The 27,347-nt window shown below is 38.5% G+C and overlaps 1 protein-coding gene across 5 annotated transcripts; it reads left to right on the plus strand.

The window, feature by feature from the left end:
- The first annotated feature begins 15,726 nt into the window (after positions 1-15,726).
- bnip2 (BCL2 interacting protein 2) lies at positions 15,727-27,126 on the plus strand. Of its 5 annotated transcripts, XM_084363718.1 has the most exons (12): positions 15,728-16,740; positions 19,640-19,735; positions 19,845-19,912; positions 20,482-20,658; positions 22,381-22,563; positions 22,765-22,867; positions 22,947-23,078; positions 23,160-23,246; positions 23,338-23,436; positions 25,087-25,122; positions 25,643-25,670; positions 26,402-26,460. In XM_084363718.1, exons 1-11 carry the CDS (start codon positions 16,385-16,387, stop codon positions 25,647-25,649), a joined length of 1,344 nt encoding a protein of 447 aa, XP_084219844.1. In that variant the 5' UTR covers positions 15,728-16,384; the 3' UTR covers positions 25,650-25,670; positions 26,402-26,460. The 5 variants fall into 5 exon arrangements, with proteins under 5 accessions (XP_084219841.1, XP_084219844.1, XP_084219845.1 ...); XM_084363715.1 differs by lacking the exon at positions 25,643-25,670 and having other exon boundaries at positions 15,727-16,740; positions 26,402-27,126; XM_084363719.1 differs by lacking the exon at positions 25,087-25,122 and having other exon boundaries at positions 26,402-27,126.
- Positions 27,127-27,347: the final 221 nt, after the last annotated feature.

Consider the following 27,347-nt stretch of genomic DNA (forward strand, 5'->3'; position numbering starts at 1 on the left):
TAGGATTAATTAAGCCTGAGGACTGAATTAGCCTCCCTCTTCACTCATCAAGGTGTACCCTTGGCCTGGGGTTGGAGATGGGGGTGGGGGCTCCACGCTGGTGATAAAGGGGGGTGGGGGCAGGGATTTCATATCACGAGCATGTGTTTAGTACACCGAGCATTCATGCTGGGACAAAAAAATGAAAATCCCTTTATCCCCAATTTACATATGATGTATGGCAATAAAAAACTCCAGAGGGGAATGCGACCACAGTGCTGTTCATTACATATTAGCTTTATGGCAATATATTTACTACTAGGCCTTGCAGGGGAAAAGTTGGTGAAAGATCGAATGACAAAACTTGAGTCCCTGCAGGTGCTTTTTCCACACAAAACACTGTTGTTAACTGATATCGAGCCTTTAAGTGTTGTTTTCAGTGGAATAATTTCACAGCCATCACAAGGACAAGCACAGCAGACAGAGGTGAACTCTTCTCTTTGTACTGAAGCATGATGCAGGTGTGTTGTATGTGTTGTGATTGCCTGTTATAAGTAAAGATTCCCTCCCCTTGTGTACAGAGATATGACACACATACGTTCACACTACGCACTGAGTTCATTAGTCCATAGCATCCCGTCCCTCACCGGAGAGGGTCACGCTTGATGAATGGACTGTGCAGCTCGTAGCTTGGGGCTAGGATTCAGCACCTCAAGAGGCAGAGAGGACCCAACTCCGGTTAGAGCGAAGAAAGAGAAGAAAGACGGGAGGAAATGAGGGAGAGAAAGAGAGAGATGAATTTGGATTACCCAGGAGTTCTGTCTCCCCCGAGTCCTGCATCCGAGAGACATTAGGAATCTAATGTGCTATTATTCTCCATCACCCCCCTAAGCCTAAAACATCTGTCCTTGGGGTGTCTCCAGTAATAGACAAGGGCTTTCGGACCCTTCGCTAAGACAAGATAGCAGCTTCTACAAGGGCCCTTGACGTCCTGCCGACTTAATCTGCAAGTACTTTCACAAAATTGACATTGCCTAGAGAGTAAAGCAATCAGCAGACACAGCGTTACAGAGCATTTATATTTCAGCGGTGCTTCCAGAGACAGTGAAACCTGACCTTTAGGAGGCCTGGCAAAGAATTACATTTCTTTTCGCTGGTTTTTCTAACTTTAAAAAGATTTTCTTTGGCATTAAGTTTCTTCAAGGTTAGCAAAAGGTGAATGTGTTGTATGTATTTTTGATTATACAGATATTTAGCGTGTACACCAACAATATAAATAACAATATCCTGTATTTCTCCATAAGCTTGAACGTCATATACGATATCACAGTATTCTGATGGCTGTATTTGCATTATATGAAGGGATTTATCTGCTTTGAAGATATTCTTTTGGATGCAAAGTCAACTGGATAAATCTTAATTAACACTCAACTCTTTTCTCTCACAGTTTTAATGTGTAAAAAGCCTCAGTATCAACACCGAGATCGCTGATGGATGAAATCAGTTGATCATTTGCTGTGATTTCATTCTAATATTACAGTGTTTTAAAAAGGAAAAATGCTGTGAGCTCTAGGTAAACACTCCTCGTACTGCCCCACTCCCTTCCACACACGTGACGTTCTTTTACCTGTGGATGTTTTATGCTCCAATTCCTGGCACCAGTGTAAATGCAAATCTTTACATGAACTCTTCATCTCTGTCTTAGATTGTGTGCTTTAAAGTACTATCGGCAGCCAAAGCCTGATACATCTATTAAAAACATAATTGTGAAGCTCATTGTTGCAATGGCTGAAATTGTCATTTATTATGATAAGCTTTTTTGTTTATTTTGAGTCAGTTCCACATACTCCATTTTGGTGTCGTAACAACAAACCTGTCTGGGACCCACAGACAGGTTTTTTTTAAAAATGAAAAACAAAAATATATTTTCTACATGTTTGGTTCATCTACACATTACTTGCAATTGCCAAAGGCCTACTTATGTTTGACTTAATAGGGTGGAGGAACATTTTGCCGATTTTGTGAGACCTGATATTTATTATCAAAATGCCATATTTATCTATTGTTTGCCGTTTTTTATTTTCCTTGTTTGTAATTGCACTTTAGCCTACTTTTATGCTTGTTACACTGTATTTCGTCGCTATTTTTCTTTAATAATGTTTACTTTCATATCTGAAAGTGATGTTTGTTATTTATGTGATTGGTTGCAGGTGTGTAGCCACTCCCTTTTCAAGATGGCTTCTCATTGTTACAAACTATTTGCCAGATGAAGGTCTCGTACTCAAACATCACAAATAAATGTATTTTTGCAGACAAGGTTCAGGAGTTTGCCCACAGCTTTTCGTGTGCTCATCCCTCTGCTTTACACACCTGACTCATGAAATAGATTGTTTTAAAAAATTAAAGGGCCACAGACAGGGACATTAGGAGATAAACTAACACTCCATATGTTTTTCTTTTAAGGGGTTTGTTGACATTAACAATAATATAGAATATTGCCAACCTTGTTCTTAAAGCCACGATGATTAGCCACCAGAACTAAGACATTTTCCCAAAACCTACAGGGTAAAATGCTCAGTTTTCACTGCCAATGATCCTTTGGCTAAATACTATATTTATCATCTGATGATTTTGCTATACATTTAAGTTGGTTCTGTGTGGTGCCATTTCATATTAAAACAGTGTGTGTTGATGTGAACATTACAGTCAAGAGTTAATTTCAGTCAGATCTACTACCTGAACAATGCAGAGAAATTACTTATGCAGTTTTTTTTATATCTCCACAGCATCAGAGAATAATTGTTTTCATATGACCACAGATACAATATTCATGATACTCATTTTTAACATGAAAGATCTGTTAATGGAGGCATAGTATTTGATGTTGTATTTCTACTAATTGAATTAAATCTAGTCAAAGAGCAGAAATATTTGTCTTAAAGGCTTTCGAACCCCCAAGCTGTGATTATAAATGCACCCCATTAAATGAAAAGAATATATCTTGATTCATTAATTATTGATTAGGAGGAGAAAGGAGAAGAAATACTATGGGTACTCATTAATTTAAGAGAAATAATGTCTCATCGTTACGTAGGACGGCATAGCAACAACTCCCAATAGATCCATCACGCTGGCGAGTGGAAAGCAGGCAACCTGTTTAAATGGGAAGTTTCTTTGCTAAAGAGATGATGTGGGCTGAACAGATGGCCAAACCTGTGCTTTTCACTCCTGCTTCTGTTGAGCAATTAAAAGTTTCTGGCTGTTTTTCTCCCTTCCCCCCAAAGTACAGATTGCAAACATGACAAGAGGTCAAATATCTGCAAGGGAAAAAGGAGTGGAACAACTGTTCCACCGAGCTGCTCTGGCCTCAGCTGGTGTGCAAGCGGACGAGTATTCACCTGAACGAGGACTGGTAATCACCCCACACCGAAGTGAATAATTAGTGTAATAATTACCAGGCTTAAAATGAATCTGCGAGCTGCCCTCTCTCACAATGCCATCAAGAATAACAGGTGTTGAAAGTGCCTTGAAGGGACAGAGATTAAAGATTATTTCGTTATCCTGGGTCTCCTTCAGGCACAACTGTCTTGTGTTTTATCCTGTCATCCACAGCGAGGGTCGTGTGGGGGCTCATTTTCCTCTGGCTTGGCAGTTTTGGGAGCTAGGCATTTGACAGAGAGTGAATGTTGTTTAATCTGGGAGTGTGAGCCGTCCTTGAGCTTCCTGGACACTCCATGTCCACATAACCTCCAGCTACATGGAGTTAGGTTGTACTAATGGTTATTATTAGCTGCCACATTGTCTTTTCCTTGGAATAAAAAAAAATAATAAAAAAATCCTACAAATACGAAATACATTTGTGGTGTGCGGTCATATAATGTAAACAAAATTGTACAATGAATAACAATATAACAATCCAAACAATAAATCCATATAATTACAATTCTTTCCAGAATCAGAATCAGAAATCTTTTATTGATCCCCGAGGAGAAATTGGTATGTTTTGTATGTTGATGTCCATATGACCAGATACATATTGAGTTTACACCCTTTCAAACAACCTAATAGCTCATATATTCCTCAGTGTTGACCATTTAATCACTTCACTTCCTTATTAAAAGAGTGGGCACTACTTATCTGATTTCCGTGGCAGCCTAGTGGCTGTATGTACTCTCTGTTTTGACTTAAGCAATGAAGCAAGTGAGCCTAGGGGTGTTTGTTCTTGTAAGAATTACTTAAAGACTTGTCAAGATGCCACAACTCGTGCTTCGGTTCCCGGGCTCTTTCTGTGTTTGTTATTCAGACTTCCTGTGTGTTTTTGAAATTGCTACAGCAGGTGTAACAGATCTTAGACATAGAGGATTAAATATTTGTTTCCAATGCTTAACAAAGTGTATTTTGTGCTTTAATTACTGCAGAACTGGAATAGTCCCAATAGTATACGGCTATAAATGGCCATTATTTTTCCGGTATCACACTGATAATGTATCCGGGAACAGTAATGTTGTGATATTCTCGTCGCACACAAAAGGATCTGGCATCATAAATAGCGATTTGTGTGGGATTCCTCAGTGTTCCCATTCAGAAGTCACGAGTATATGTGAATGTCTATGCAAAATCAAGATGAATGTGTGGTTGTAACAGACATTGGTCGATTATAATATCAGCATGACATCCTGCACTTCATCTTTTACCCTGCTCTGTTGTCTTATAATGTTGTATCATTAGTTTCCCTGACAATGATTTAGCATTCAGCCATCTACCCCATTGACCTGTGCTGTGTTTAAATGTAACCTTCTTTTAGCCCTGGCCATCATTTGTCACCTCTGAGCTGTCAAACACACATAAATTGGACACGACCTGCCACGGCCGGTGACAGGGAGACACAGAGGGGCTGCAAAACAGAAGCAATCAGCTGCATCTATTACATTTACATGGTCTGGGAAGGTTAGCAAGTTGTTCCTGAAAGATTACCACCTCTAATTTCTTTGGGGAGGATGGGACCTTGGTTCTGCTGCCAAGCCTGCTTTTCAGGTCAGGGCCCCCTGAATGTTAACTAAGACCCAGGAGCAGGTCAGCAGGCAGGCCAAGGGACCAGAAGAGAGCCTGCGCCCTGCTCTTGCACTGGCGGCCAGCAAGTCGTGCAGAAAGTTGCCATCCATCTTTGGCACAATGCTAATGATCCATTCTGGGAGAGGTCTGTGGTTAGGAAAGCCATCCAGGTATAGTTCTCCACTGGTGCCTCCCTGCTGCTAAGTGCAACACCAAATCTGTAATCTCTGCCAGCAGAAAGACAAGCCCGCTCACCAAAAAAATTCTCTGGTACTTCTTCAATAGGAGGCAGAAGTGTTTGATGTCCTCACAACCGCTCGTCAACCCCCTGGTTTTCTTCTTCAAGCTATGCTGCAAGAAATTTCCATGTGGTGCCACAAAGGGCACCTCCTGCTTTCGGTTTTTTAACTTTTACTTTGATCCAAATTATTAAAACAGTTTCAGCTCCAGCTCAAACTGTGATGAGCACTGCAACTGTTGTAGCGCTAGATCATTTCTGAGTGACTTTACAAAGTTATAGATAGCTAAACTACATAAAACACATAACAGGAATGTGTCCAATACAGTAGCATCTATTTGAAATCTCTCACAGGCAAGCAAGTAATGATAGAGTGGTGAACACATTCATTATAGTCTCTCCACTACTGCTCCTGCATGCTCATATTATGAAATATATAACTATTTAACTATAAACACTATTTGGATGGCAATCATGAAGTTGCAACTGATGTTTATAAATGTTTACAATTGCATAATAAATGGTTTATTAAACATTTCATTGTTTGGTAACAGATGAGTAACGATCAACTAAAGTTTAATTAAATGTATCATTTTTTAATGATGGTTATTATAAAGTGTTACCTATATTTTTTAATAATACACATCACAATAAACACCTGTGTTTACATGATATGGAGCACACATCATAATACCCACATTCAAAATGACCACTGAAATAATGTTGGCTTACACGTTGTAGTCCACATCCTAAATCATTTTACGTTTGATGAGGAAAAAATATAAATATCATTTGTCTTGACCATATGTCACTAGAAATACAAAGGTGAAGAAGACAATAATAAACACCCCTATTCTTCAGAAATGTGCCCGTGTCATTTTATCTAATTTGGTTTGACGATGAAACGGCCAATTAAAAATAACTGCATTACTTTGTTAATAAAGCAGACGACTGACTCGAGGGAACATTTCATTGGCAGTTAATTATGCAGCCTGGTATTCTCAGATGTTCTGAGCAAACGTACAGTGAGACTATAAAGCTGCTATTGTGCTCTGGTTCCATCTCATATTTGCATAACAGAGAGAGCACCATGTGTTTTGTTGCTTGCCGCCACATGCGGAGAAGAGGCTCGGCATGTTTAGAGAAATGCTGGTGTTGTTTGTAGGTGCGTGGAGATGCATTATCAGTACGTCATAACTTGCTGGATTCAGTTCCTGTGACATAAGGTGGTAATCCCCAATGTTTGATTTCCAAAACATGAGTATAATCATATATTTATGTTGTTGATGCTCTGTAATCCATGAGTAAACATGCACAACACACTGAAGAATTAATGTCCACTATGAAAAAGAGCCACATTTAATGTTCAATATATAAAAAAATATAAACAAGTTATGATTCATTTTAATCTTATTTTTTCCATCAATGAGCTGAACTGAATGCTTAAATGCTTTTACCCGTCTTAGTTGAGTTGTGCTGTGAAGCTCACTGATTTTGTGTCTTTCTGAGGTAAATGATGCTTGAACAGCAGGGAGATCGCTCACTGTTAACCATATGGTTTCCTGCAAAAGGTCACCAGTGTGTCTGAGGGTTAATACCAAATGCCCAAACATAGACAAGAGGGACCCATGCATATTAATGACCGTCTATATTCCCTTGTGCAAAGAAGATCAGGTAGATGGCAAATCATTGTTTTTTTAAGACAACAGTGATTTCAGCAGGCAATTAATCAATGAGCATTTTCAACACAGTCTGTTCAGACTATTAAGAGATTAATCAAAAAACAATCATTCTTAACTATTTGCTCAAAAGGAGGAAAAAAGGAGTTGATTTCAGTCAGTTATCAACAAGCCAACTATCATGTCACATGGACTAAAACGAACTGAACTCATAAAGTTTAAATATATAAACCTCACAAAGGCTTACATTAATATGTGATTTTTCTCGTAGGTATGATTTTTCCGCTTTCCTTTGTCGACATTTCTCTTTACATTGACAGCGAGCGGGATCAGTCTCCCCTCAGCGATAATACGAAATATTGGCTTTTAACAGACACTTTAAAGCGTATGGACGCTCAGGGCCATTCCAACATTGTGTTAAAAGCCTAAAGGGAGTGTCGTTTCCCCACAAATCTGCAGTATGCACCAAAACAACTATCACTTTATGTGAGAATTAGCAAATAGTTATCATTTCTGTGACATAAAAGGGCCCATGCCAACATGCACTGAAATAATAAAATATTGAAAGGTCTATGAAACATAAATGTGAATTCTTGCTACATCTGTCTCTTGCTAATTGAGTTGCTACCAAGAATGTTAGTACTCTGGAGAATAATTTGTCAGTGCAAAACATCGAATGGACCAATTTATTGGTTGCTGCAGGCTGTGGAGTTCCAACAGTCTTTGATCAACCTTTTTAGGTCAGTATCTCTCGAAATACAGAGAGGAGAATTACATAGCAGAGAAAATATTTCATCTTTTTTTAAAAGAAAAGGAAAAGTATTTTTGTAGTTACACTGTTTGGCTCAAATGGTGAATAAATTGTTAAGAGGGCTTAAAGCGAGAGTGGGGAAAATAGCAGCTTTTGTACAAGCTATTTATTGTTTTGTGTGGATGGTAACTTAAACATTTATCATAAAAAAGTGACAGAAAGAGTAATTATAAGTTTTGCTTTTTCTCATCACTCACTGGGAGTGAGACACAGGCACTGACAGTTACCGGTAGGCTTTTCTGACACAGTAAATTAAGAGGATGCTTCAAAGAGGTTCCTGTTGGCTGAGGGGTTGATCAATCTTTGATTTTGAAAGATTCTTGGCATTTTGACAATGGATGCACTAAAGGTTGTTTGAGAGCTCAGTCAAGTGTCAAGTTTTTATTTTGCCAAAATAAAATGATAACTCTTTACTGAGTTTTGAGTAGTGTGCTGGTCTTTGAGATGAATGTCCTCAGTGAACCTGCTGCCGGAGGAAATTCACTGATATTATATCAATAGTGCTGTGCCTTGATCTGGGTTATTGTACATATCAAACGTGGACTACGTGAACTCAATTAGGCAGTATTTTAACAGTAACAATAAATATCACCAACATTATAATATTACCTTAAGTGACTCTAAACTACCTCTAAATAACATGAACTCAGTACTACATATGGATATAGTAGTTATAGTAGTAAGATGTGCTGCTATCATACAAACTCATGTTTTATTTCAAATTTAATGAACATATTATAAACAGATCCCCTTCAAAGATATAATATTTAACTGTTCTGGGTAATACTTTACAACAAGGTACACAAAAATGTGAGTAATTACTGAGGAGCAAGTAAGGAATGAATCAGGAACGTATTGATAGTTAATGAAGCGTTAATGGTAATTCCTGAATAACTGTGATTAAAGGACTATTTAGTAGATAATGATGAGTTACTAGAGAACAGACTGTGATATACTATATAATTGAATCATTAGGTCATGATAAGTCATAAATATCTGTGAATCAACATACTGACCACTTTCTTCATGAGTTGTTCCTGATTAACTATAAAACACCCACTGATTGGGACGAAACTAGTAATGACTCATTAATTACTAATTACTGAATTATTAATTACTCTTATTGTGTACCTTCAAGTAAGGTGAAACATAATAGTGAGTAGTTACCAATAGACTAACTAAATACTAATTACTTAATCATTAGTTACTACTTACTTAATCTGAGTAGTCACCCAATAGACTCATAAAATACTAATTACCTAATCATTAGTTACTCTTTTTGTGTACCTTCAAGTAAAGTGAAACATAATACTGAATAGTTACCCAATAGACTCACTAAATACTAATTACTTGATCATTAGTTACTACTCACTTAATCTGAGTAGTCACCCAATAGACTTATTAAATAAAAGTTAGATTTTTTATGTACCTTATTGTAAAGTGTTCATCAGTCACATCACATAGACTGTGTCAGCTTTGATGGTTGTTTAACAGTGAAGTCAAAAAAAGTCCCATGATCCTAAGCCACTTCATGATGGCACCAAACTACGTCTTTTGTTTTTATTGTTTTGGTTGAGAAACCCCCAGCGACAGTCGTTACATGGTGTGTTATTATTAACCTCTATTTGGATATGCAAAAGTTCATCATGACCATCATTCCTACTGTTACATAAATCCACTTCATACTTTACAAGGTAATTAATTGCACATGTTGTCGGCCCCACAAGGCAAACAGAAGTAACTGAACTGTGGTCTGCAATACTGCAATACATCTGCAGTCCTCAATACAGTTACTTCTGTTTGTACTCAAATGGTCTTTGAGTACAGAATAGATTCTTAAAGCTGCTACTGAATTTATAATTTAATATTACCTACAGTATTTGGTTAGAAAAAAGATGGTGAAATGATCTGTCTTCCAGCTTTCTCTGGATGATCTGAAACTCAATAAAGGCTGGTTTATTTGTCTTATTTGTCACTGACCACCCAAGAATGCGAGCTGTCTCTCCCTAACAACCTTTGCTTTGTAAGTGTATAAAGACTATGTTTACTATTTGTAAAGACCCTCCTTTCAAAGCACCCTGGGCCTTGTTACCATAGAAGCAGACAACAAATCCTACAGTGGCCTTTTTAAGCCATTTTTCCTTGAAACATTTTACAGTAACAGGTAACAGCTGGGTAAATCAAACAGTGCTGGGATGCTATAGTGTTATTGCAAACAATGGCATGGTGTGAAAAAATAAAAATAGCCTGTTATATGACACATATTGTATTGTAATGACTTAAAGGAACAGTTCACCCAAAAATTGGAAATAAGTCAGTGTCTAGCCATCGCCATGCTGATGGAAAGTCGATAATGGCTGAATTTTCTTTTTTGTGTGAATTTAGCTTTTAAGAGTACAGCTGGCTCATTAAGCAAATTTAGACAAAAATAGTGAAGGGTCTATGCTGATCGCCACCTTTTACCATTCATTATACCTATAAACGGTCCCTTGGTCACATGGCTGGAAACTGCAACTATGCGAGCAGTGAAAGGGAAAATTGAATAGAACATTTAAAAATGCTGAATTGCTTTAATTAATCTGGAAATAGAAGCTACAGTGGAGGCCTATATCCTCCTGTGTGCCTTTGGAAATGCTGCCTCAACACCAGGCTATAGCTTTGTTCATCTGCACCCATATGAATCTAAATGTGGTTTGATTGATTGCATTATTACTTCAACTAGTCTTCACATTTATGTAAAGAGCTACGGTCTTGTCTTGCCACAACTCATCTAACAGTTATACAGCAATAACCACTTCATGTGTCAACCACTGTGAGAACCTAATCACAAAGCAAATATCTGCTTAATAATTTGTTTCTTATCATACCTCCATATAAAATCTCACAATCACAATAAACTAAAACATGTTTGCTTGGAATATATCCACACTCCATAACAGTGAGGTCATGCAATTCATTTCTACTCAAAACATTTCAACAAGGCCCTCAAGATAAGATATCAGGTTGTACAGCGCACTACATCATTAGCTCACACATGTACAGCGTCTCGGAGGACCTTTAATTTGAGTAGGAAAAGTCTGTTCCTCCGCTATGAGGTTAAAGAGTGGGTGACAAGTGAAGAAAATCACAGCGGAATGCATTAATTAGATAGACCTAAAAGCATATTTATCAAAGGCTAAGCCGTATGGGAATTATCTCAGAAAGGATCTAATAAAGACAGGACAGGTTAATAGAATAAAAGGCCTTGAATAGAATGTGTGCGTATACATAAAATATCAACCTGATCTCACATGTAAACGAATCATTAGGATGTAACCATTAAATGTTATGGTGAGCGGATCCTTCGCAATTGAAATGACCTTCATGTGGTCTGACAGTGACAATTGGCTTCTTATGTTCACTCTGATTAAAATGTCAGAGCCTCTGACTTAATTCATCACGGCATTTGAAAGATTCCACATGAAAGGGGCCAATATTTGCTCAGAGTGAAACAGACCGATTGCATGAAGTTGAATTGGCTGATGTCCTAAAAAAAAAAAATATTTCATGAACTCCCCTTAATCAGATAACACAGTACACTGTTTTCTCTGGTCTGCAGAGAAAATAAACAGCCCAGTGATTCTGACTGAATCATCTAAATGGTGTCAATCAAAAGTGAATATAGAGGGCCCCCATCCCGGCTAGTGATGACTGATGGCCCTTCAGTGACGATTGAGACAGACGGAGCTGATTGAGAGAGCTTATCTTTATGGTGGAGCCATGGAATTGTTAACAGGATGTGATGGCTGGCGTCCGCCGAGTTGAGCTGGGAAATAAAGCTGTTGGGCTCGGGCTACCTTGCCATCATTCACGGAGGTAATGATCTCTGTCTGGCTCAGAGGTAAGTAATAGTCTGCCCATGGGTTAGTAAGGGCATGGCACAGCGACGCTGACAAAGTTGAACTTGGACAGATGAACGCAGGTCAGCACGCTGCTATATTTTTAATAAATTTAAACGGCAATTTAAGAAAGATTAGAATATATTGTAAAACCTAAGGTTCATGAAATTGAAGTAAGAGACGAGAAGCCCGTGATTTGTGGCCATGGACATTTTTAGATTGTTCCCTATCGCGAGGAATAATGAAGAGTAGAGCAGAGGATGACCTGCAAAATTAAAATACAGCTCTTTAAAAGTCCCACATGTCATTACACCATAATGAACATGAAGGGAAGTGTTCACGCTGACCACATGTTGTAAATGATGGTGATGGTGGAGATGAGATTCTTCTTGAGATCATAATGGAGGCAGGAGTATGTCGAGAGGACGCAGTCAAAGATCTAACTCAATTATCTTTAGCAGGATAATTAATCAATTCAGTATGCACATCCAAGTCTCAGAGGCGTCTTTGAGATAATTGTTCTCATTGACTTGAATAATTATTTGTTTGCTGATTTAATTATTTTCGCATTTGGAAAACAAATGAACTGTGCTGGTACATACAACAGACTTTTTTTTCTCTTTTGATGCTGGCAGGTGAAATTTTACAAAATGTATCGGAGTATCAGACTCTGATTAAAAAAACACTGATGTTATGAGTGACCCTAATGCAGGATGTCTCTTGAGAAATTAACTGCAACCATATTCAGAATTTATGTCATTATGTGTTTTTTTTTTCCAGAACCCTAACCTCAACTTGAAGAAGGTCAATAAAACATGAATTGTTTCTGCCTTGTGGCATCAATACAAACTACACTGAATCAAAGGCTAATATTTCTCAGCTATGAGGTCAGCCCTGGGTTACAGACACAATGTCTTTATATAATGAGTGGCACGTTGAAAACAAGTGTCGGAGTCCTTATTTCACAGCATTACGAGTCTGAATGAGACCTCTTGGCTACTGCAGCAAATAGCACAAATTATGAGGGTCATTTTAATGCCACTCACTACTATTTATCATGCCGTTTTAAATGTTTTGCTCATTTGTTTCCATTAAATATTTCATCTTCCCTTAAATATTCATTTAGCTTCCTCTTTAAATTTTTTACCAGTCTCTTTGCAGTTGCTATCTTTTTGCCTCCCTTTTAGGCTTTGCAATCATAAATAATTATTCATCTACACCCAGAAAGAGATTGCATAAAACATGCACATGAATCCTTTTTGTCTTTTCTCATTAGTGATATACTTCGAGTAGCCTAAATACTTCCCGCTACCCCACTTATGGAAATTGGTTGGAGAACCGTCCTAATGATTCTGCTTCACAAATAGGTTACAGCTTCCATCTCTGATCCCAACGTTCATCCCTCCTTTCATCATGAAAGGAGAGGTCTGCTGCAGCATCTGTGCTCAGATCTGGAGTTCGTGTATTACTTTTAAAAGGAGGAATCAGACACATCCTGCGTTAGACAATGGTGCTTTAGCTTTTATTGTTCAAAACGACTGCTACAGTGGAACTGTGTGAACAATAACAGCTGCTCGCTGACACTTAATTTTATATTGCGAAGAGAGATTCGCTGTAATGAGCGATGCAACACGAACATTATTATGCTCCTATACAAAGATCACATTGCACTGGTTCTTTCTGGCTTAACAATATCTTATTTTGGTCGGATTTTTGTGAAAATTCTTCCTTTTTTTAATTAATGTTCGCACATAATCTCTTTTAAAAATAGTATCGCTTTATTATTATTTATATAAAATTAAATGAGGATAGGGATGAACTAAAAATGATATCAAAGCGCACGATTATTTAAATTTCCAGAGTTATTGTAAGAATTGTCTGTGAAATTCTGGGTACAAATGTGAAATGAATTTACATATGGGTTAATGCTATACCCTGGCTCAATAGATTTATCTTGTCTAAACAGACAACATTTGTCTTAATTTGTTAGATAATTGCAACATGACTCATTAGCAAACAGCACCATGGTGGACGGTGGAAGGGAGGCATAAACTCTCAATTTGACTGGATTATCCTTTTGTGATGAGGCCTAATGATCCAACAGAGTAAATAGCAACGTGTTAATTAGAAATTACACTGAATGATCCGCTGCACACAGAGGAGGTATTAACCAGGCAGCATCATTATGTTAGATCTATAGCTGCCTTTTCTTTTCTTTTTTTTTTTTTAGTAAAATAGCTATTATAACTGTCCCCAAAAGAGAAATTATAGTGCATTTGCTGCAGTGACTGCCTGCAGTTTGAAGGCTGAAAGCTCTTAAAACTAAGTAGACGGACACTACTTTCCAGAAATATTTATTGACTGCAACCGTATTCATTTGAGATGATCACTATTTTAAAAAACATGCAATTTTACCTGAATTAAAAAAGAAAGTCACAACAGCATTTCCTTGCTAAATTCAGACAAATCTGGAAATGAATTAAAAGCTGTCTCGTGTTATTCTAATTACAATTAGCAATTTCTCCTCATCACATCTCAAACTTTGGTCCAGTTTTCTTTTCACACTTTAGTCACAGCAGCCTTTTATCAATAGAGGCATCCCCCAGACTACAGTGTGTACGTTAGCATCTGCCTCCACCTAGTGGCAAAGACTAGTCACTAAGTTTAAAGATAAGACTTGGTGAGGTCAAAACCCTGTAGGTGGAATCAGTATAATTAGCGACAGAAATTACATATGAACGATTAAAAAACATTTTGTTACCTGATGTAATATGTGGGCTTTAATTCTATCACCGTACCTGAGCATGTGTATCCACAATCATCTAAGAGAAAAAAGAAAAAGACAGTTAGATGCAACAATTTACAGAGAGTCTGACATTTTACTGTTCCCCGGTCTAACACTATGTATAGGGCTGTTGACTTCTGCTGTCATCATTGTGGTTACAAATGTGCGTCTTTGTACAGACAAACAAACAAACAAACAAACAAACAGATAGAACTACTAATAGTAGGCATATAGTAAATACTAATAGACCAGTGGTGGACGAAGTACTAAGATCTTGAACATAAGGAACAAATACTGCAGTGTAAAAATTCTCTGTTGCAAGTCAAAATCCTACATTTAAAAATGTTCTGGGTGTTATATTGTAATATTATTTGTGTTGAATCAATGACAATGTATCACATTTTATGAGCTGATTGTAGGTTTTGTACTCTTCTCTTAAAGATATAATATGCAACATTACTGCATTAAAATTTCTACTAGAAATGTTATATATTTTGTTGAGTTGTGTACTGACATTATCCCAAATGTTTCCAACAATGTTCCAACCCAGAATAATAATTTTAATAGTCAACTTCTAAATTTAAGATGAATACAGTTTTATAACGGTACTTTGTCCACACACATTTCTGCCTGAGTCACAACAGCTCCCATGATCTCATGCAACTTATGTCCTCTTAGAGACCCTTAGACACCAAAATAAAATATTGTGAGTTGAAATGGCACAGAGGTACAACTATGTGCAATTGACAATATAAATAGTCTTCCATAATGTGGAAACAAAGTGTGGAAATGTTATTTTTCACCATCAGCAGAGGGCACTGAAACCCTGCTGGCCAGTGACACCTCAACAGTCCACAGAGGAATCAAAACTGGCAGGGGTGCCAGGTTTGAAGATTTTCCACATAGCAGTCAGAAACATTAGACGCATATTTTTTATTATCTCTATATATAATCCTTTGTTAAAGCCTTTAAATGTTGTTATATGACTCGTTTTGAAGTACAGTTGGGAAGCAATGCACTTTATCAACTTTCTTTGAATGTTTCAACTTGAAACTGAAAGGAATAACTCACTAGATAAAATCAAAGTTTGCATCGTGAGACGAGGCAGTGAAAACACTTTTCATTCAGATGGTGAAAATACCGCAACAAAACAGCAATGTAAAATAATTTGCTGTGCTTTTTTGGTGGATTTTAAGCTTAGGGGAAGACAACAGCGAGTTCATATACAAACCTGTAGGAAACACAACTGGCAACCCCACAGTACGCTTTGCTACCGCTAGCAGGAAAAGTAACAACAGAGCGCTTCAGTTAGTTTGCTAGCGTTGTTAGCAAACAACTTCCACAGGAGCAGCCGGCTAGTTAAATCAGCGGATACTGACTTTAAACTTTACATGGATCAATGGAACAGCTGTCCTAACGTTGCGTCGTAGTTGACAACCGGCTTGATTTTATGGCTTCATGCCGGCGTTAAGCGCACAACATTAGCTTGTCTTTTGCTGTGGCTAGGTTAGCTAACTGTAGCCCCGTACGCTAGCGTGACCAACGTCTGTTACGTTCACGGGAGAGCATTCTGACTTGGAGGAAGGAAGGAAGGGAGGAAATTGATAAGTAGGATCACTGCGCACCGTTGCTTATGCAAAGCTAGCGTACTTTTTGTACTCCCGAGTTCTCCCACTGTGACGCATTTAGGAAAGTTGACTATATGTGCACCCGGTGTGACATTTAACACTGTTCGGCTAATAAGATAATGCTGTTAGTTGTCATAACTAGCTGTCAACAACAACAGCCCTCTTGGCTAGCCGTATAGCGGACGAGAGCTACCACGCTAGCCACAAACTTCTAAAGAAGTTGTGTAAGTCAAATCCAGCTATCGGATATATGCCAATAAGCGAACCGGGGTTTTAAACGTGTCACCGTCGGACTCTTTCACCTGCTCTAAAACAAGGTCGACTGGAGAAACATATGGCATCGGATGTGATAGAGAGCGAAGCGGTGCTGAAGGGTGTAAGTGATATGAGTTTCAACAATAGCAGCCCAGATTTTGTCACACCCAGGAGGACTCATGAGGAGCTGGGAAACAGACAGACATCTAGTCCTTCATCTTCTGGAGTGTCGGGAGAAGGCGACGAGGAGGAAGTAGACGAATTACAAACTAGCACAGCGTCCACAGTTGAAAATGGCGAAGAGGCTCTTCAAGAGAGTCCGACCAAAACAAGAGGTACGCCACAGGAAAGGACAACTCCAGACAATGAGCAGAAACAGCCGGGAGCAAGGAGCTCAACCCCAGTGAGCCTGCCGCCACCTGGACCCATTGGAAGGTCTGTATTTATGTTGGCAACATAAAACCATTAGCTACTTTGTGGTTTCATCTGCCTGCTGCAAGAATGCTGTTCTCCCAGACTACCTGAGGCAGATAGATGTTTTCCAGACCACTGGGTTTGAATGTTGTTTGACATGCCAGAGATTATTTCCTGGTCATTGTCAGTGCCAGTGCTAATCACTCTGATTTGCTGTGCTCAATTGAAAATCTTCTCTTACAGGCAAAAGTGATCTGTATGACCCAGAACGGACCCCGTAAAGGCTGTCAAACCAATAGCACTTTAGCAGAGGTTGACCGATTATTGGCCCTGGCCACTTATCAGGGCCGATATTCAGCATTTTATCTGTGTCAGTATCTACTTAGGCTCTGAGTGCTACACCCTCTCACTCAATGTCCTGCCTCGACAGTATCTGATTGCTAACATGTCACAAGTAATAGTCTGCAAACATTGAATAATTTGAATCTGCAAAGTAACCAGTAACTAAATATATCTAATAAATAGTGGAGAGGAAGTATAAAGTAGCAGAAAATGGAAATACTCAAGTAAAGTATCTAAAAATTGCACTTGCAAATATCACTTTTCAGTCTCCTTGATTTCTATTAATCAGTATCGGTATCGACTGCTGCAAAGCTAAATCGGTCGACACTGACTGTTTAGACATATTTCTAATTCATCGCCTGGCCTACAAATAAACATTAATACCAAACGAGTCAGGACATATCCTTCCCAAACCTCTTGGCATCCCTGTATTTGTAGCCTGGCCAGTAAAGCAGAAGCTAGTCTGAGGCTGGTATGAAATTTATTTCCTGAACATCAAAGAGAGGGTGGACACAAAAACAGGAATACCTGTGCAGTCTCAACTTACTGTGTCCAGCTGTGGTCAAAACAGGAGGATCATATTATAATACCAGGACTAGGACTAGAAAACTCTGCAAAGTTATATCAACATTTCTCTGACACAAACCTACACAAAAACTAGAAAAAGTTGTGCATATAATTGCAGGAGTGGTTTTTAGACTGATATTGTGCAGGTGCAACTGTCATCTGTAGACAGCTGAGCAACGTCACTTGCACAAAGCATCACTTGGCTGACCTTTAACAATTGTATTAAGGAGATGACAGATACGGACACATTTCAAAATCATATACAGTATTAATACTGATCTGCAGACAGCAGGGGGGAAAGTACACAGTTTTTTACTTAAGTACAATAATAGTAATAATAGTCCATTAAATAGATCATTATTTATCAGCCGATTTATATTTTGTATTAATAATCTTAATTTGTAAAGTGAGTGGTGGGCTAACTAAAGCTGTTGGATACATGTACTGAAAGTGAAACGTACAATATTTCTCTTTGAGATGTGGCAGTGTAGAAGTAGAAAGTAGCTTAAAATGGAAATACTTAAGAAAATGTACTTAGTTACTTCCCACCACTTTCTTTAGCTTAACTCTGCTCACCACCACTATTAAATCTATTAAAACAGTGCGCTTTGACTGCAATGTTTCTCTCTCAGGAAACCACATTCCTGTGGCACTTCCACCTCTCTCAGTTGGATTTCAAATGGGATGTGGGGATTAGTGCTATACATAAGCAAACAGCTATACTGATATGTTATGAAATGTTGAGTACTGAATGCCCAGAATGTTTTTGTGTCTGGTAGCATAAGTACAGCCATGTATGTGATTAATGCATCAAAGGGGAGCTCTGTACATTCAAAGATACAGATACCATGATCAGCATTAGCGAGTAGCCTTATGGTTTATAAACTAAGCCCTTCACACAAGCTTGTAAGCTATTCAAGAAGCCAGTGATCTGATTATGTGGCTAGTTGTGAGCTGAAACTCTCGAGGAGATTCTCGGTTAACATGCAGGACTCATCTTTCCAGAAGCTGGTACAAAAAAGCTGTCATGGTTATTTTCTTCTCATATCAAAGTATTTGGTTTGTTGAAAAAAAAATGCAACAGACACTGTTAAGAACCGTTGTGATAGTTAAGCAGCACAAACTGCTTGGTATGTTCTGACTTTGTGTAATGCTAGGTGGTAAGTAACAGGCCATGTTGATCACACCACATGAAAAGCTGTTATTACCCTTCTTTATGCACTAAGTATTGGAAGTTGAAGGTCTACCCTGAAAATAAAAATGATGCTTAAAGTGGCTAACGGTGGAGTCTGGTGGATACATATATCGATTTATACATCGATATATCTGCCGATATTTTCGCATCTTTTTCTGCATTATAATCTGTCAAATAAACATTTTTCATTTTGGCTGGGACAGCAAGATATGGTTAAAAAATCCTATTGTGATTATGTTGCCAGACATTGCGATAAGATTCTAGATTAGGCGGAATGATCATTTTTCCATCATAATTTACATTTTTACTGAAAAAACTAGATATTGCACTTAGATGGGTCTGTCTCCGGTTATATGTTGCATTTTCCCAGCATAGCCTTGCCTATTCACAACATTAAGACCTCCAACCTTGTTGACAGATTGTATAATCATGTGCTTTTGTGTAGTTTTAATCATGTGTATGTATTGTCTAGTAGTGTTACAAGTGTAGTAGTAGTGTATCTAGTAGTGTTTTGTCACTGTCACTATCCACATCCACTAACTTTGTAAAGTTTTAAGTTGCTGATGTATTAACCAATTAACAAGAATTACCTTTGAATCTTAGTTTATTTCTCCCCCATAATCCTTTGAGGATTGTACAAGTCACAAGCAAATGTTGACGGATAACCAATTATGTGTTTGGATTTAGTTTGTCATACATAATCTCCTCCGGCCCTGCTCTTGATCTTAATACATCTGTAGTGCAAGGGGGGTTTTTAGCAATTACAAATCACTAAACATTAAAGATGGCATAACCTTTTTATGTTTTCATTCCCAGCCTGGAGCGCCAAGAGTCAGTTGCCACAACAGAAGCCCGTCTAAGAATGGAAGGAGTGGAACTTAAGGAAGAGTGGCAGGATGAGGACTTTCCACGGTATTGTCATTCATCTCATAATGTTGTTAAATCACTTATGGATCACGGCTCACAGCTTTGTATCACATGTTTGTGTTTTGAAAGTGATTACCTCCTGTTTGATTATTAGGCCATTGCCAGAGGAAGAGGAGCTTGAAGATGAGCTTTTTGCAGGCACCTCTGAAGAGGCAGACCCTGGTAAGGAAAACAGACTTGTTTGCAGTGCATTGAAACAGTGACCCGGGAGAAGATTTAAGGACCTGTTTGCATTTTTAAGAGCCTATTTTAAAATTCACATGCCCATATGTACGTATGTTGACAGTGTTATTGTACTCATCCCAGTTCATTCTGGGGCTAGGGGAGGGAAAGATTTAAGAAGGGGAGACCGCTGTGAAAAAGCATAATATGAGACCCTAGCAGTTTGAGTAAGTATCATACTTGGCTTTTTAGTACAAACTCTTCTCAGACTATGTCTTTTTTGCTGAGCTGCAGTGGAGAGACAGTCACAAAGAGGGAATTTTCTTCTAAAAAGACTGTGATGTTCGAAGATACCACTTGATTTGTGGAACTTGGACTAATCAAGCCTCATATTAGCTCTGGCTGAACAGAATGTATTTTTGCATGAATAAGCACCTTGTATGTGCTTGCAAAAGATCTTTTCACATCTTGTGAGTATTGTATTATGATATACCTGAAAAAAATCTGAACCTATCCTTTAATTGCTCATACAAACAGTATAATCACTGATGATTTGGCATCCACTCTAGGCTATGCAATGAACCATGGCAAGAAGGCAAAGAAGAAGCTTGCAGCTCCAGAAATCAGTCTTACACTGGACCGCAGTGAAGGCTCTCTTCTCTCTGATGAGCTGGATGAAAGTACAGAGCTGGACCTCGATGACATAGACACACCTTCGGACAACAGCAATGAGTTTGAATGGGAAGGTAGGAACTTTAAAGCATGCAATGACAGAGCTACAGTTACAGTTCCTACTTAGTATCTTATTATCCTGTTGTTTTGTTCATACTGAAAGTTCAAACATCAAAGGTTATATTTGCTTGAAGAAGTGGGAGGTACAGAGACACTTTCAAAAGATTTAGCCTTGTTCGGTGAAGCAAGTGTGTTAAAAGACCACACTATTATTTCTTGGTGCTTTGATCCATTGGCTTTTCCCCTCCTTGATCTTACAGATATGGGTAGGCAGCTGACTGCCCTGAGTGTAGTTAAAATGTGCTTTGTTGTTTTTGTGTTTCCACACTGCTGCCTTCCTCTTTTTCACTTGGAAGAATTGTTTCCATTCAGTGCCTGGAAACAGGCAGCAGGCCAGCAACAGGTTTCTCTCTTCCGTGTGGTAAGGTCTCCTGGACAGCCCCCGTCTTTTTCACTCCAAACCATGAGTCAATCAACCCCTATTGTCCAGATTATTTCTTGAGTTGTTTGACAAATCATGGGGAGGTTTCGGTTTCATACCCTTCATTTTCAGTTGATGTTTTTGTGCATGTCATTTTTCCTTTCTTTGAAATTTTGATCTTGAGGAAACAATCAGAAGCAACTTGTCAGTTAGGAAGTGGTTTAATCTGCACAGTAATGCTGCCGTTATCAGTTATAGCCTTTTGAGCCATTTGCTAACATGTGCTGTTTAGTTTTTAGTCATTCAGTGTGTCATATTTTACAAGATATCACAAGAAATTAGACAAAAATTGAATATTAAAGCATAATAAATATGTGTGCCTAATGAATTTAGCCTTAATTGGAGGCATGTTACATTTGAATCTTACATTTTAACACAAGATAAGCCTTTATTGATCCCCAGGGAGGAAAATAAGGTTTTGCAGCAGCATAAGGAAAATAAATAAGTTAGAAATAAGTACAGGTAGAGAGGGAAAGCTACAAATGAATCGTGCAAAGTATATAAAATAAAATAAGAATAGAAATAGAAATAGGAACTCAAAATTACAAGGAAAGATTGAAACAGTGGTGTGATCAGTAGCAGCAATTTTGTGCAGTATTATGTGATTCAAAATGTTTGTACTCGATGGTTTCATAAATGATGAACATCTCACTAGTTATTTTCAGGCTAAATCTCTAAAGAAGAAACACAGATTGGTGTGTTTGATTCATATATTTAGGAAATGGGCCGCTCAAACAGAGATCCTCAAGAAAGTGTGTGCCTGTGATTTGGTTGCACTCTTCACTTATTTTCGATTCTGCTTGTTGCATGTTCAATACACAATCATTTCAATACTTTGCTTGATGTCATACACGTCCTACAAATGATGCACAGATGTCTTCCTGAGAAATTTCAGCAGTACTGTGTCCATTGTTTTATTCCTATTTTATATACTGTGATGTGACGGCGGTTCATGAATGCAATTCCTTTTCCCCCTTGAAAAAAAATGACCCTAAGTGACACAGGCACAGAAGTTCAGATGTGATTGTTGGTGTTAATTTGGAGAGTAAGCATGTCAAGATGTGAAAGATAAAAGCAACAAATTAAATGTAATGTTAAATTTCACTGATCGAAATGCATGTGATTGAAAAGTTCAATAATGAATTATTTAGTGATCATTTAATAAATGATTTGATCAAAATAGATCTGATTTGATAACATCAGGCAGCCCTCACATCCAGGGGATGTCATATTCATACTGACTCTTCTCCTTCAGACGATCTCCCCAAGCCGAAAACCACAGAGCTGCTACAGAAGGGTGTGGAGTCGGTCCAGGAGTACTCAGTCTCTGAGGAGAGGGAGGAGGGTCGACGCTGGCGGGTTTTTCGCATCGGAGACCAGGAACACAGAGTGGACATGAAGGCCATTGAACCTTACAAGAGGGTTATCAGCCACGGAGGTTGGTGGCATTACATTGTAAAACTTGGCACACACACAAGAATACAGTCATTTTAAGTATGTCTGTGCAAGATGAACAAGCTGTTTCAGACTTGTTAGACTTGAGTTGATCAGTCTTGGTCAAGTTATAAAATGTCTGGACAATGAAAACAGTGTTTTGATGCTGAAACATCAATTTCTAAACTATGGTTTTTCACTGCAGGTTACTATGGAGATGGTTTGAATGCCATAATTGTGTTTGCTGTGTGCTTTATGCCTGAGAGCAATCAACCAAATTACAGATACATCATGGACAATTTATTCAAGTGAGTGTTTATTAGAATTCCTCGAGCCTCGTGGGCCGAATATTTTCCAACCAGCGCTAATGGAATTTTCCTGTGGCAGGTATGTCATCGGCACACTGGAGCTTTTGGTTGCTGAGAACTATATGATTGTGTATTTGAACGGGGCGACCTCTCGGAAAAAGATGCCAACTGTCGGCTGGCTCCGAAAGTGTTATCAGCAGATTGATAGGAGGTGAGTCTCAGTTGTAGTTTTTGCAATTTATTTCAAAAACCGATATGTGGCTAAACGGCTTCTCTCCCTCTTTCTGTACAGGTTAAGAAAGAACTTGAAGTCTTTGATAATCGTCCATCCCTCTTGGTTTATTCGCACCCTGCTGGCACTCACAAAACCTTTCATAAGGTAACTTTAGTGTTTAAGGTCATTGGAATAATGAGATAAAGATCTTCTCAATTAACCTTTAAATTCTGACACTTTCTGCTTCTTTTCACAGCACCAAATTCAGTCAGAAAATCAAGTATGTGTACAGCTTGGCAGACCTTGCAGAGCTGGTTCCAATGGAGTATGTGTCCATACCCGATTGTATCAAACAGTAAGTATGCTCCATTTAAGCACATCAGCACTTCTCAAGCTCTTAAAGTAAGGCAAAAGACGAAATAGATGTTGTCTGTAAGCTAATTAATATAATTCCAAGGCCATAACAGGAATTTAGTGAACTGGCCCTCTGGTTTTTATAGTGTTTGAATTGACTGTAAGCATGTTACTCATCATGCAGTATATTTACTCATCAGGGTGTTTCCCGGTTGAGGGTTAATTAATAGTAGACATGTTTTGTTCCCATATGAAGTTGACCTGCTGATGACAGATTTAAAAGCTAAAAGCGGCAGTGCAGTGGAGCAATACACGGCTGCTCATGCGATTTAATAAAATATTTGTTTAAAAACTACAACTGCATTAAGATAGGTTCCCTTCCACTTCTGCTAATTTTCCGATAACATCCAAACAAATCCTTAAAAAGAAAAAAAATAGTCTTTGATGTGCCTCGCGGTTTTTCCATTAGCTGTTTCACCAATTTTAGTTAGTATTCTAGCGTTGTGTGCCTCTGCAGAATCAGCTCTGAGTGATCCTTTTGTCTGTAGGTGGTGCTACAACAACATTTTGCCTTTCCTGTGTTGCTAGTGTAGCCAAGGGGTACATCTAATTTCTCTTATTTGTCGTTTCCCCGCTTCCCGATCCTCGCTTAAACCGGAAGTCGTTCCTGTCCGCCATTTTGCAGGACTTCCCTAAGCTCTTAACTGCGCTTTGAGGTGCGATGAGCGAGGACACGCGAGAGCAGCCTTCACGGAAATCTTTTTACCGGCCGACACGCCCCCTTAGTTATTGATTGGACGCTGCAGCGGATCACTTTGATCTGATACATCAAAACATCACTGGAGTCTCATAAGTGAGAGAACAGTTTAAAATCAAGTGTGTCACCATCAAGGTTTATATTTTGTTTTTCTGATTCACCATCGAGTTAAAATGTGACTTGTCACAGACACATGACGGTGCAGAGGAAAGGACGTCTCATTTCTCTTAAAACATCGTCATTTCAACATTTCTTGTTTCCTCTCCCCTCACACGGTTTCCTTGCACTTCTCCACGAATCCTCGGTGGGAGGAGCTAAGATGCAAGGAAAAGACGCAAGTGAGGGAAACATGGATGCATTTAAGAGAAACGGGATGTGCCCAAGATGTCAGCGGTTATTGGTTGCACAATTCATATTCGTCCCAGTTTTCCCCGGCAGGATTCAGGCATTTCCCATAATAATGAACACTCTCTGCCTATAAGCATGATTGTTTTACTTACACTAAATGTGTTATTATTGATGCATTTTCCTTTGTAAAATGTACATTTGATGATAGTTATGCACTATCTGAGCTCTTTGAACATGTGTCAGCATGACTGAAAATAATTGCATCTAGATAATTTTGTCCTTTAAACTGCTATAAAAAAAGAATACATTCTTCATTTTCTAGTGTTAACCTTGGCTGTTCCGCATTGCTGTTGAGCTCATGCTGAGAAATGGCTCACGCTGTATTTTTCCTTGATGTGGCTTAACCTGAGGGCGGATCTTGTATCCTCGTGGCATTTAAAAAAGACACAGATACTCATCAAATGTTTTTTTGCTCTTGGATGTTTGGTTGCTGTTGGCTGTGTATTTCTCCTTTTGCTTAACTCCATTTCCCTGCCCCCTCCTAAGGTTTGACGACGAAAAAAATAGGAAAAGCCGTAAAAGGTATATGCACCTGCACCCAGGATCAGTCTCAGCATATTTTTTTTTTGCATTTCACAAAACTAACAAGGCGATCCGTTGGCTCTCAGAAATGCACCAATACACCTCATTCTGTTCCGTGTTTTTGTAGTTGGATGATTTGCTGCTACCCTCTAGCCAAAATCAACAACTTTGCTCCCCAAATGTCCCACTTTCTCCTCTCAGTAGATTTAGCAAATTCCCTAAAAAGCAGGCTGAGAAGCTGTTTGATTGGTTTCCAAAAATAGGTGGCTTGGTGATTGTTTAACCAACTAAATCCCATTTCTGAGCCAATTCTGTGAAGTTAATCTCGAAGCCACTTCATGTAAAATGTGTTTATTATTTCCTCAAAATCATAACGGCTGTGTGTGGTTTAAAACATGGCATGTATCTTTTGTAGCCTTGAGATCTGTATTTTTTTTTTTTTATTACAAAGTTGGTGTAGATGAATTGCTGCTTTTGGGGCACCAAGTAGCACTTAATGCATGTGTCTTCTATAAACCAGGTTTTGAATTTGATGAAGTTGATGTTGGGTAAGTTTGTCTCTACTACTGAATGGGGTGCAACTGCAAGGAAGTAGCACATCTTAGTCACTGTGGTGTGTGGTTGCACTGTAACCATGTTCCTCACATGGTTCCTCTCAGTAACTCGCCCTCACCGAACACTCGGCCTGTCCACTCTCACAGCTCTCTGCATGACTCACTGCATTCCCTCTCCCTGCTGATGTTTAGTAACCACTACAAACCTTTGTTAGCCTTCGCTCGCAGAAATATTCTGCTCATTACTGGTAAGTAGTGAGCGTTCGGTTGATTTGCAGATGGGATGTTAAACTTATCCACAGTGTTTTCAAAGAGACTGTATTTTGTATAAAACTGCCACCATTTGTGGTGCATCTGTTAATAGTGGCATGAGCTTCCATAGTTACTCATAACTCATAATAATACAGCTGATGCTGATGGTTTGCATTGCCCAGATATTTTAAGTGCTTTCACTAAAAAGAGCATGGATAATATTTTAGAATAATTAATTATAATATATGTAAAATACAAACAGACCAAATCAGGTATTTGTATGGGAAATAGTTTTAGTAAAAAAAAAAAAGAAATATTCTCTTTGTAATGGTGTAAAGGTAATGATCACATTTCATGATGTGATTATCTGTAAAGTGTGTTTATGGGCATTGTAGCAGCCTTGCTTATGTCAGTTGTTCTCGCTCTCATCACACAGATGTCTAATGACTGTTAATGACTGAATTTGTCTGCAGGATCGACCAGGACATGCACGGCAAAGTGGAGATGGCAGCAGCTGCTGTTCCAGAGTGACCCTGCTCGCACTGCAAGATGTGGAGGAGGAGAACGATGAAGAATGTTTAGAAGCGCAGCCACTCTTCTGTTTATATTCTGGGCAACGTGACTGGAGACTTAGCTCTTTGCATCGAGAAAGTGCCTTTTTGAAACTATGCTGCCTGTTACATCCTGGAAGTTACTTCCGGCTTGATCCTTGGCGTTTTTCCACATGCTGTCTGAAATGTTTTTAATCTTTTTTATCTACTGCCGGTATATCATCATGTCAAACTTAGCTTATTGGTGTTACCTAGTTACTGTATCTACACTTTATTTAAGGCACTCTGTTACAAATGGTTGATGCATGTTCTGCTTTATTACATTTAAATATATATTTATATTCAAAAGGTGACAATGGAGAGAAATTAATATATTTTTATGGTTGCTCTGATTTTAAACCGCATTTTAGGTCTCTGACCATTTGAGTGGCATTTCATAGAACAAGTTTTGACGGCACCTTTTTCACTGTTCACTGCTGATGTTCTGTTAAAATCCTGCCTGGGGAAAATAAAGTTTTATTTTTTGCCCCTCACTTGAATGTGCCCTCTGACTGGTGGAGAGAGAACATTTGTGAGAGCAACAATCTGCAACAAAAATGTAGGTCTTAATGTAACATTTCCTCCAAGTAAAATCATCATCCACATCATTGTTTTGTATTTTGTTTATTCCATCTAAAGCCGGATTTGCAGGGCAACAAGACAGAGGTAACAGTATTGCAGTACTTAGAGTATTTAGAGACCAAAGGCACGATTAAGACCATAACCACATTACAATAGGTTGTGTAGTTTTTTGTTCCTTTTAGATCTTTCCCACTTATAATCCACTAGATGGCACTACAAATACAGATTTCATTGAAATCATAAAGAT

The sequence above is a fragment of the Pagrus pagrus genome, assembly GCF_965226575.1.
Source record: "Pagrus pagrus genome assembly, chromosome: 10".
NCBI lineage: Eukaryota > Metazoa > Chordata > Actinopteri > Spariformes > Sparidae > Pagrus > Pagrus pagrus.